General features: G+C 34.9%; 1 protein-coding gene across 4 annotated transcripts in view; it reads left to right on the forward strand.

Annotated features, from left to right (window-relative positions):
* DMD (dystrophin) overlaps positions 1–12,285 on the forward strand; it is a 1,141,085-nt gene that overhangs the window by 809,505 nt on the left and 319,295 nt on the right. For all 4 annotated transcript variants that reach the window (XM_058829412.1, XM_058829411.1, XM_058829410.1 and 1 more), the window contains one exon: positions 9,333–9,568. In XM_058829412.1, coding sequence (XP_058685395.1) covers positions 9,333–9,568 — 236 coding nt within the window. The remainder of the gene's footprint in view (positions 1–9,332; positions 9,569–12,285) is intronic.

Raw genomic sequence — 12,285 nt, forward strand, 5'->3', positions numbered from 1 at the left:
GAATTAAACCAAGGGTTACACCTTTATATTTAACATCCTGTTTCAGGGATTTGGCAGTAGGTTCCTCCTTGAAAAATCTGCAATAAACAGGTGTGACAGTGCAGTTTACAAAAGGAATGTGAACTTCTACTTGTTTTTTTTTTCAGGGCTCAGCTGATTAAATATAACTTGCTCTGGGTTACAAAGAATTTTTATTGTACTCATACCTATGAGGAAACATAAATCAGAAAGTCAAGACAGGAGGTGGCTGCTTTGCTGTTATTAAAGAAAATATGGAACCAAGGTCTACTTTTTCTGTTCTGTACCAAGTTGTTGAAGCACGGCTGTCAAAATTTATGATGTAAATAACATTAATGCTATCATTAGTCTTTCAAAGGACCACATTCACCTATTCCATTTTTAAAATATGATCTGGTGTTTTCTTCTGAGGAGCAAGCTTTGTAGCTTGTTTTCTTTCATTTAATGTCTTGATCAATAGTTAGTAGCAGCAGGACATGCCAGATTTAATTTAAATAAATTCCATGAAAATGTAAATGATAGCATACTGTAGAATTCTTCAGACTATTATTGATAACCTATATCAGGTGAGAGCACAGAACTAAGTTACAGTTATGATTGGACTATTTTATATGACTCCAATAATCTTTGTAACAGAATAAATTGTTGATAATTATTAAAATATCTGGTAACTATCATTTTTTAAAACACAAATAAAATCAAAAATTTAGATTAGCTTATTCTGGAAGATGTGGAAAAAGGAGTAGAGTTCCCAGAAAAAGGGTATCCATAATAAAACGATAGCTTATGCCCTTTTTCAGTTTTTCTGCCTCAGTTTCTGCATTTCTATCTTTAAATCACTTTTTTTGTGTAATATTTTAAACCTCTCTCTCTCTCCCCACTTCTTTTTTGTTACAATAACCCAAATTACTGTGATATTTCACTATCCAGATAGCATCAGCCTGCAAAGAGCAGTAATCGTTCTATTCTGTTTCTTTTTGTATAGTAATTTGGCCTATTGACAATTACATTGTGTGAAAATCTCTTTAATTTGCAAGAGTAGTAGAAAGGGGATTGGTCATTCTGCACACAATCCTCTTGACCTGTCTGCTCTTTGTTAACTTGTCTCTAAAAGAGCGAAGGAAGCCTTTTCCTTGTGAGGGGAGCAGTGCTCAGGGACATCCTGGTCATGCCCTACCTGAGTCTTTGACATCCTTCCTCATATTTCCGCTGTGACTGCTCTGCAGAGGAGCAGCCAGCCATGGAGTGTGAGCAGAGTGGAGGCTACAGGGAATGGGGAACAAAGTTCAGAATTGCTTCTAAGGTTTCTAGTCAGAGGACATGAGACAATGACAGAAGGTCTTGCTTCTTGAACCATGGAATGTTAGAAGGAGGAAAAGATGGCAAATGAAAACCTCTTCTATTCCAACTGTAAAATTCTTTAGTCTGATGTGTATTAAGTTTATCACTGACACACCAGACTGCTCTCTTTGTATCAGTGTGGAGTAGCAGGGGACATGCAGTGGTGAAGATTGGCAAGAAGAGATTTGTATTACTGGTGTTTTTTTAACAGTAGATTGGTGGTCAGACCACACTAAAGTTCCCAAAGGCAATTCTTCATAGGATGAAACTAAAATAGTTTGACCTGAAAAATAAGCATAATATGAGAGAACTTGACAAGGGTTTCACAAAGCGCCTGGCAAGATATTTTTACAATTACGGTGAAAGAACAGAAGGTGCTTGTAGTGATCTCAGTAATTCTTTTGTCAAAACAAAGTGACAGTGATGACGTTGCCTTTGAACAGCTGGTTTTAATCCTGCAAAATTTTCCACTTGAAGAATAAGGGTAGACTTGGACATTTTTGCATGAATTCTGTAATTCTGTTAAATTACCTAATAACTGAGCTCTGATTATTTCACAGCTTCTTTAAACCTGTTATGATATTTATTTTTTTGAACTACAAGATACCTAGAATTCAACTGGCTTCTTGTTATTTTATATCTGTGTACAATTTTTTATACCTTTTTTTCAGAGTTCCCCTTGGATAAGATAGCAATTTATGCTTGTTAAATCAATATATAGATCTTAAAAAAATTAGAAGAGGTGATTTTTATGAGACTGTAAATGCTGGAGTTGCCGGTAGTATGTTCATTTCCTTATATCAAAGAATTAGCTGCGAAAATTCAGTTACATGCCAATAGCAGTACACTGGAAATGTAAATTGTCATATAGATTGTCATCCAATTGAAAGCTGCATACTAAATCAAGGAACTTGTTACTTTTAGTGACAAAAGGAATACTGAGAGGTGCTTGCATCATTTGTGACAGATGTTGTCACAACGTTTTTTATAAGGCAATGTATGTGACAGAATTTGGTTTTAAAGCACCACAACTTCTGTGGTACAAAACATTCATTTTCTTGAAACACTTTTGTACCAACTGCTCACTGAAAAAGACACTTGTCCTTTTGAAAAAAAATAAGTGTCTTGTGTAGTGGTATAAATAATAGTGCTTTTTTAGTAAGTATATGAAAGGTTCTTGGGCTACCTTTCTTTAGTTTCTGTCTGCTTAATTCTCACACTCACTAGAAGTGATCCATTCATACCATAGCCTTTTGCTTTTCAATTTTTAGTGGCCCCATCAATCATGCTGAACTTTGCCTAAGGAAAGGTTCTTGGAGAATGCCATGACAATGCTATATTACTAAAAGGAGACTGAACTTTAGAGCAGTTTATCTTTCAGAAAGGCTTGAATGGAACAATAGGTCCAAGCAGATTAATGCTACCTCTGTTTACAGATATATATTACAATCTTCATTTGGTTTTATACTGTTTGTCCCTGGTCGAGTCATAATCTAATTAGGATCAAATGCTGCAGATATAAAGTTTTTTTCACCACATGTAGAGAAGTCAATTGAATTCTTTACATACACTCTGCCAGGATTATTCCCATGTATTATCTTCTTTCTTAGCTGCTTCCTTTCCAAAGAGTTCTCAGTTGTTATATTATTTCCAATTTGGTTTTTAGAGAGTGTTTGAGAACGTAATTATACCGGACCACAGAAAGACTGAGATTGGAAGGGACCTCTGGAGGTAATCTGATCCAACCCAATACTCAGGCAGGATAACCTGGAGGAGGCTACCCAGGATGATGTTTCTATGGCTTTTGAGTGTTTTCAAGAGTGCAGATTCTGATTCAACCCAATGCAGGACTCACTCAAAGAGTGTTTCCTGATATTCAGGGGGAACCTCCCGTGCTTCAGTTGTGGCCATTTTCTTGTCACTGGTGGGCACAGCTGGAAAGAGCCTGCCTTGACCTTCAGATATTTGTACATGCTCATGACGCCTCCCCAAGTCTTCTCTTTTCTAGGCTGAACAGCTCCTGGTATCTCAAGCTTTCCCTCAGATAAGAGAGGTTTTAGTCCCTTAATCATTATGGACATTTACTGGTCTCTCTTCAGCCATTTTGTGCTAGGGATCCAAGAACTGGATACAGTTTTCCAGGTGCTGAGCAGAAGGGAAGGATCAGCTCTGTCCATCTGTTGGCAATGACCATCCTAATTCAGCCTGTGATGCCAACAGCTCAATTGCTATCCCAGGGTTTGAGGTGAAGTTGTCATTTATGTAGCCTCCATATTATCCTTTCTGAAGACAGAAGTGTCATTTGATTTCCTCCATCTTCAGATATTTCTTCTTTTTGCCATGATCCATCAGCTTGTTAAAAGAATTCTTGCAACGATTGCTGCCAGATTCCCCAGCACTCAACAAGTGCATCTCATCATAGCACATGGACTTTTTTGTGTCCAGTTTGCTGAATTATTCTCTAATTTTTTAAAACTCTAACTTCTGTACATGGAAATTACTTTGCAGTACCTCTTATAACCAAGGGATCTGTTAACATTCCACTTCTAGATATCTCGCATACACAGAAAGTATTTGCAGAAGCTCTTTGCAACAACAGGTCACAATGTGGAATTTTTGCTATTTTTATTAATTAAACTTCACCCTAAAGTTTATTTACATTATGATGCACAGAAGCCAACTTATGTGCTTTAAATCACAGAAATTCTTAGTGTTAAGTAGACTCTACCTATTCTCTGTGTTCTTTTTCCTGATGCAATTCAGTGTTTGTGATAGATGAGCTTTTCTTTACATTTAATGAAAGACATATAAAAGCATCTTGCTGTAGTGTTTGGAGGAACTTGGAAAAATGCATTGGAAAATAAACAGCTTAGGCACACTCCTAGATATAAAAAGGAGGATGGTAAGAAAATCCTACCACATCTGTTCTATGACAAAGAAAGAAAAGTCTGAGAAAGCTGACACTTATCTTTCTACTAAATTTAAAGTACTTACACTGTTTAAAAATCTATTAATATTAACAGTAACATTTTAGAAACCATAACTTTTGTGGTTATTCTTCAAATATTGCAATACACATTCACTGTAAATCTTTTCTTTTTCTCCTAAGCTTTTTAACCTTGACTTTCTACTTTCTTTTGAACCTCTAAGGCGTCTTTTGTTTCATCCCCTTCATCTCACTACAAAGACTCTTTTAGATCTAAACTTTAATTAATAATCCCATAAACTATGAGCTTCTTCTACCTGTAATAATTAAAATCATATATAATCCATAACGACTTCTTAAGAGTCATAAAGAACTTTTAGAATTAAAAGGTAGCTAAGCACTTAACTTGTATTTTAAACTGATAACAGTAACACATAATGTGAATATTACCTAAGTGTTCATGAAATTAGGAATAAAACTCTTACCCATTTATAGTCTATAAAAATTACTGTATATGAAATGGACCTGATACAGTTAGCAAGTCTTCTTTTCCTAGGAAGTGTTTTTTACTAAATATTCAAGGCTAAGAAAATCAAATATTGGTGTTGTGTTAAAATAGAAAAGACTCACTTTGAAACATGATTTTTGTCTTTAAAAGTTGATTAAAATTTTAAGAAAATGTTAGCTTTGAGATACAATGCTCTGAGGATGCATATTTTCTACATTTAGAGCTGTGGGTGGAATCTTGTTGGCAATAATTTTTGATCAACATAAATACTTGATTTTGAGTTCAGATCACTAGAAAAAAACATCCCTTGGTTTCAAACTTCAGAGTTCATGAGCTTTTTTTTGAGGTAATAAATTTATATTTTTCATAATATTTAATCAGAGCTCTGTCAGCCACTATTATTTTCCTTTCAGAACTCCTTTATGACCTGGAACACCTGTCAGGTAGCTGTAGCTCCTCAGCAAAAAGTGTTACTGGCAGTGAGCACCTTGCAGGGAGAGGCTGTACTGAATGGGAGAACTTAATGTACTCTTAACTTTATTTCCTTAATGTTGAAGGACAGACAGAGATGAGACCATTTATCACCGGAACAAGTCTAAATAAATCAGTCTCAGAACTGTCTTTCCAGATCTCTCTCCAAGAAGTCTGTTTAGAGTTTAAGAATATGGTCATGGATGCTCTAACTCTGTAGAAAACTCGTTGCAGTGCCACAGCATAAGAACAAAAAAAAAAATATATAAAAAAAAAAGAAAAAGGCAAAATGCATTTTAGTAGCTGACAGAATTTCACCTGTGTGGTGTTGAGGAGTTTAGTTGTTCCAAGTCAAGCTCACAAGGATACAGTGCTGGTAAAATGACACTGAGATTTCCCGTGAAATAAGCCAAACATACCTGGTGTGCAGTGTCCCAGCCAAAGAATGGCTCGTTTTCCCACAGAGGGAATTCTTACCTGTTCTGCGACTAAAGTCAGTGGTGCTTGTGCTAAAATAGCAAATTCAGTTTCCTTGACTAAAACCAGAATGAAGTTTAGTGGGTGTATATTACTCCTATTCATTGCATGAAGGATTTACAGCTGGCATCTCCCTTAATTGGTGCAGCTAACAATGGAACTAAAAACCCAGGCTAAACGTGCAAATTGAATTAAAATCCACATCCGGTTAATGTGTTAGTTCTTCTTTGTCAAAAAGCTTTGACCTAGTAAATGCAGTTACCTCACACAGTTGCAACTTCACCACCACTAAAAGCATTCAGAAGGATGGAGAGGAGCATTCCTGTGAACTGAGGCGGTCCTGCTTAAAGACTGTGGCTTGAAAGAGTGTGTTTGAAGGGCTTTGAAGCTTTTGAAAGCATTGTCATTCTTCCTGACTGTTCAGTTCCTGTTCAGTACCTAAATAAGGAGTTTTGTTTGTTTTGACTTGTCAGTTTGACCCTCTCTTGAAACATAACACTGAAATAAGCAGAGTAAAAGAAGGAGGGAAAATTCTTTCTTTGCAATTGGCTTCATTCTGTTTTACTTGGGTTTGCATTCAATATTTGAATTTCAATTTCATGATGCATTCCAATTATTCTAACTCTTCAAGTTTAACATTACAGATTAATTTTAAGATACAAAATTTACCAATATACCTTCAATTTCATCAGTGTATTTCAAAGTTTAAGAACAAGTTGAAAATCACACCTATTATTTTGTGTTTTATTTTTTTCTTATTATTGTTCTGTGTTGTTTTATTCTTTTTTAAAGAGCAGAAAGTGCTAATGATAAATCACCTTAAAAAATTAATATTTGTGTAGTTTAGTATCTTATATTCTAATAGACATTTTGGTTATCATATCACGGAAGTGAACCATTATAGCTTTCAAATAAGTTGAAAGATGAAGTCCTTTATTGTTTTTATGGAATGTTTCATTGGGGTGGAATTTATTACTCAGATATTTGAAAAAAAAATTAAATTATTCAAGTTCTGCATTTATAAATGAATTGTCCTGAGAAAAAATCAAAAACAAACTAATAATAAAAAGACCCCACCAAAACCAAAAGCAGCAAACTGTCCCCTTTGAGTCACAGAAAACTGTCAGTGCAGTTCTGGATAAATTTTTTGAGAATGAGATCTGTTGCTAGGTATTGTGTTGTTAATATTGATTTATATTTGTCTATTATTTTTAGTCGCTCATTTGTACAGTTCTGTTAAATGAACTGTGTCATATCTGTGCAAGCATAACCAAAGCATAATAAGGGATAGATACTAAGTGGCATTTTTGTTCTGAGGGGAGATAAGTGTCAGATGTGAAACCCTATACAAACACTTTCTAAAGGAAATTTTTATAAATAATTTGATAACTCAAATATTCTAATCATCAGTCAAAATGGAACAGATTATTGTCATCCTTAGAAGATAGTAGATGGTGGTAGATCTTGAAGTTTTTAGGGAATATATTATACTGGACTGATTGCTTGTACCTTACAATCTTTTTCTTGTAATATTTTAAGTTTTGTGATACAAAAGACCTACATCAAGGAAGAAACACCAAAAATAATGAGACAAAACCACACAAAAACCAGCCCAATGGACAAAAAGCTCCAAAACCCATAAGCCAAAATCCAGATCAGTTAACCCATAAACATTAGAAGATTAGGAACACCCGTTTCTGAAATGGCTGCCACTGGGGGAAAAAAATAAATAAATAGATATTAATTGGTGAACTCATGATTATGTACTCAGGTCAAAATATCTGAGATGCAAAGAGATGCCAGACATTCTTCTCAGACACCCTAAATCTACTGATGGATGTCCCAGTTTAGAAAACTATTCTTCAATTTACCTGAATACTGATGAGGAGAAAAAATTTCCTCTGAAATGAGGCAACTTCTGTTTAACCTATGTGAATGCCAAATTAGGCCACTGTTTTCCTGTTGTCTAAGAATTTCTGAAGTCACAGAGGAAATATGAGGCCTTGGCTTTATGCAAAAATTGTTAGACCCTGACCCACAACCTGGGTTTTTATAGTTCAGATAGACTTTGCTGTAATGGCATGAATGTCAATGGGAAACCATTCGACTCTCAAAAGTAATAGTAGGAAAGAAACAAAACAAAAAGCTAACTGTGCATGGGGTTACACTGTTTTGATGTTTTGGGTTGCTTTTGTTGAAGACAAAATATCTCACATGAAAAGGGCAGGAAACTGCTTACTCTGTTAGAAGACTGGGAAAAATGCAAAAAACCTGTATTTTTTGCACCTAAAAATCAAAAAACCTTTAGAAATTAGTGCTTCAATGCTAGAAAATGTAGAACACATTCCATAGAGGAATACACATTTTATTTCAGCCCTCCTGGTCCAGTTATTGGTGTTTCAACAGCTGATTCAGAGAGAGATTCTAAAGTGTAGGTATTTAGTTTCTTTTCTAATACTGTAGAACCTCAGTGAAGCAATTCCATGTTTTCTTCTGTTTGCTCTGTTTTAGTTTTTCATCTTTGGTTGATCTTTTTAAAAATTGAGAAAAAAAATAACAAAATATAATTTAGTGTAGCCTCATCTGAGATAATATTGCACACGAGGAATTGCTTTTGCATCATTAACTGAAGAGCAAAAATAGCCCAACGGTTCATAGCCATCTCTTAGTAAAAAGCAGAAATCAAGGAGAAAAGATCAGTCTTGAACTTCTGAATTATTTTATGTTCCATACTTCTCTGTCTAATGGTATCTGTCTAAGGCACCTCTTATCATTTTTGCTGCAGAGATAGAAACTGTGCTTCAGTGTTGGGTACTTCTCCATTCCAAGCAATGAATAATTTACAGATTATATAAAACCCATAGCTAATAGATGAGGAAAAGACACTAAGAAGATGTGTCTGTTTTCTCCAAAAAGGAAGAAAAAAGAAATCTACAAATATCCAAATAATAGCACATAATATGATTAAGTTATGAGGTGGAAAAGTAAACAATCAAGGCTGAGTTTCTTGTAGTAAAAGCTTCCATACAGGCAACGGAGCCTATGGGGAGCACTTGGTGATAACAGTGAGAAGATTTTGGGTCAGACAATTTCTCAGCTACAGAGTGACTCGGACACAGTGGAGGAAGGTGATTTCTAAATACATGGTCTTGCTATGATGTGTTGCATAGTCCAACCAACTTTTTTCAATCTGTCTTCTGGCATGGCAAGATCTGACCACACTATCAGATTTTTGGAAAATTGCTCATTTTTCAGTGACCTTTAGAGAGGGGTTTATATTACACTGTGAACTTTGCTAGTGTTACTAGGTCCAACTGGTCTTCTAAGGATGGAATTTGAATATGCTGAGAATGATGGATGTAAAGCAGATATTATAATAGAAATAGTATGGGGCAAAAAAATGAATTCATATTTTCTTTTAGTTTTGATTTTCATATTTTCAGTAGGGATAATATCAAGAAAGAGACCTCTTTCTATCTTATCCTTTCTATGGAATAAATTCTGAAATACTGATATAAACATCATAGTTCATTTATTCAGTAATTTTAGCTTTTTTTTTTGCTTTTTTGCCTTTTTTTTTTTTTTTTTCAGTAACTCCTGGTGAAACTGTTGCTGTGGATACACAAACCAGGGTAACCAAGGAAACCACCACCTTCAAACCAGAAATGCCATCTTCTGTGCTTTTGGAGGTTCCAGCCTTGGCTGATTTCAATAAGGCATGGGCAGAACTCACTGACTGGCTTTCTCGACTGGATCGAGAGATAAAATCTCAGAGAGTGAAAGTAGGTGATCTTGATGACATCAACGACATGATCATCAAACAAAAGGTATGAGAAACACTGATTTTTCAAGTTGCAAGCCTCGTGATCTTTATTCTGTATTAAGTCCTTTCAACAAGGAGCACAGGACAGATGCTAGGCTGCAATACATGAAGTTGTCACTTCAGCTACTTTTTCCCATAAACACAATTATTGGGTAAAATGTTTAGATAATTGAGGAGAAAATAAAAATTATTTACTATTTTCTCTGGTATTTGAAGCAGATCTCTCTTTCTGTTGCTTGTGCTGTAAGAGTACACAAGCCAATGGTTAGTTGAAATATAAACTTCATGAGAATAAAGGAATTGCATAGTAAGCTCCAGGTTGCCAGGAAGAAGACGACCCTGTTTCACACCTTTTCTTATGCTACTTCTCTAATAACTTTTTGAGAGCCTCAAATGCTGCTGCTCTCAGTTTATCAAAGGCTCCTCAGTTGTTTTAACAAAAAGAACAGCTCATTAATGCAATTGTTTTGTCAGCAAAACTGCATCACTGCATCACTTATCTTTGAAAACACAGAAAAATATGGAAATACATGTTTTAGGAGAAAAAAAGCCTAAATTTTAGCTACTCAGTAGCAAAAAAGTAATTTTGTATTATACAGCTCTAAAGTAATTACCTGCCTTCTAGATTTAGCATTGTTCAATATAAAAGATTTACCCTGCCTGTGCAAAACTTTTCAGTGCTAAATTTCCATTCAGTTCAGTTTTAAACTGAGTTTAGGATTCCCTATTACAAGATTCTGTTGTTTTTTTCTCATTATCTTCCTCCTCATAAAAAAAAAAAATCTGATTTATTGTAGGGAAGATATTGACATTCTTTCTCTTTGTCTAAACTAGAAACAGAGGGAGAAAAAATGTGTACATTTTATTGAGACTTTGCACTGAGACATTTTAAAGAAAATATGCTGATGTCTCATGGGATTCATTTCACTTGTTTTCTTATACTTCCTTTTTTCCCCCAGCGTTTTAAACCATTTTTGAGAAATTTGGCCTTCTTTACCTTCTAGATGATGAACATGTTAGTTTCAGCTCAATTAATGATGATTATATTTACTAAGTAGAATTACATACTGCTTTGTTAATTAAAATACCCTTAAAACAGAATGGATAGAAGTGATAATTCCAGTGTCATCTGCACAGGACATTAGGTTAAGATAGTTGTTATATCATTTTGAAAGGTTGAGGGCCAAAGAAGACTTGTTTATACACTATCTTTTAGTGTTTTTTAGAATAATTTTGGTTTTAATTTTTTATATTGTCAGATGCTTGGTTCAGCATTATTCAGTTTTTTACTTATCTCACTTTGGCATATTATTCTGGCAGGCAAAATCCTTAGTTTGCTTTCTTCTGCAGATGTCTTTTACTTAAATATGAGATCGAATTATTAACTCTTCAGAATTTCAGTTAATATTATACTTATTTTAAAATTAACTGCTTTGTATTTGCATTTTATCTTAGTTCAAGGCTAAAATATTTTAGCACTACTGCAGTCTGTTCCTGGCTGGGTAGCACTGTCTCTTTTTTTGATACCATGCTGTGCTGGTAACAAAACCAGCAGGAAAACTCTTTTTTGTCATGCTTACCTCTCTAATTGGCTGTGCAACAGAATGTGACATTTAATATATTCTCTGATGGAATGGAAGAACCACTGTCTATATATAGCCTGCAGTTCTGTTAGCTGTCTCCCTCTTCTCTAATGATCATCTTAATATCACTTAATACATGGAAATGAATGTCATGAAATATTTCATTCTTCTTGTAAATCTATCACTGGATTGTTAGGCAAGATTAGCACAAAGGACTTTCAAAACTGAGAAATAATTTTTAGGTTTCTCAAAAAAAAAACCCAAAAAATCCTACCCTGATTTGTAACGTGTGGAGTGTCTGCAGCAGTCTGTGAGCTGATGAAGTTGGACGTGTGGGCACTTGACTAATCTGAAAAGTCACGCCAGATATGATCTAAGCTGGAAATCCAAAAGTAGTGCTTACCTCCCCTGATCTGTACATTCCATAGAAGATTATAGGGATATTTTTCCTGTGGTTGTAATTTAAAAGTCATTGAAAGTCACCACACTGCACTGTGGTTTATTTGGAGAGTTTATTGCATCTGTACAGGGATGTCAGTAAGATTTAATGATAGTTCCATCCTCGTAGATTGACCTGTTTTTTTTTAAATCAGTTTCTCGACTTTAGGTGTAAAATACCATCTAAACACAGCCAAATACTTCCCTTATAAAAATTCATCATTAAAGAGATACATGCTTCAAGAAAGCTGCTTTATTATAGAACATCTCTAGCTGCTCACACAGAATTTAGAATGCTTCAAACAGCTCGTCCTGTAGTTGTGTTACCAAACTCTTACTGTTTTGGGATTTTGTTTCTATTTCATATTGCTTTCACAGCAGAAAGCCACATTTCTAAAAGTAAATTGCAATGTCAAAGCAAAGATTTTAACAGCAAAGAAATCCCACATCCTAGCAGTGTATGCAACAGGCCATTTTCCAAATCATCCAGGTAAAAAAATGTGAACTTAGTTTATCCCTTCCTTCTCAACAGCATGTAATGTTGTTGAAGCACCATCTCTGAGGGCATTTTGGTTAAGTTCACTTCAATCTGATTGTATCACAGGATCACAGCCACTAACTTTGCCATATTTTTCCTCTATAAAAGTTTAAGACATCGTTAGCCCTCACTTGAACTTTGCTTGGAGCTGATCTCGGTGAA

The sequence above is a fragment of the Poecile atricapillus genome, chromosome 1 (genome assembly GCF_030490865.1).
Source record: "Poecile atricapillus isolate bPoeAtr1 chromosome 1, bPoeAtr1.hap1, whole genome shotgun sequence".
Classification (NCBI taxonomy): Eukaryota; Metazoa; Chordata; class Aves; order Passeriformes; family Paridae; genus Poecile; species Poecile atricapillus.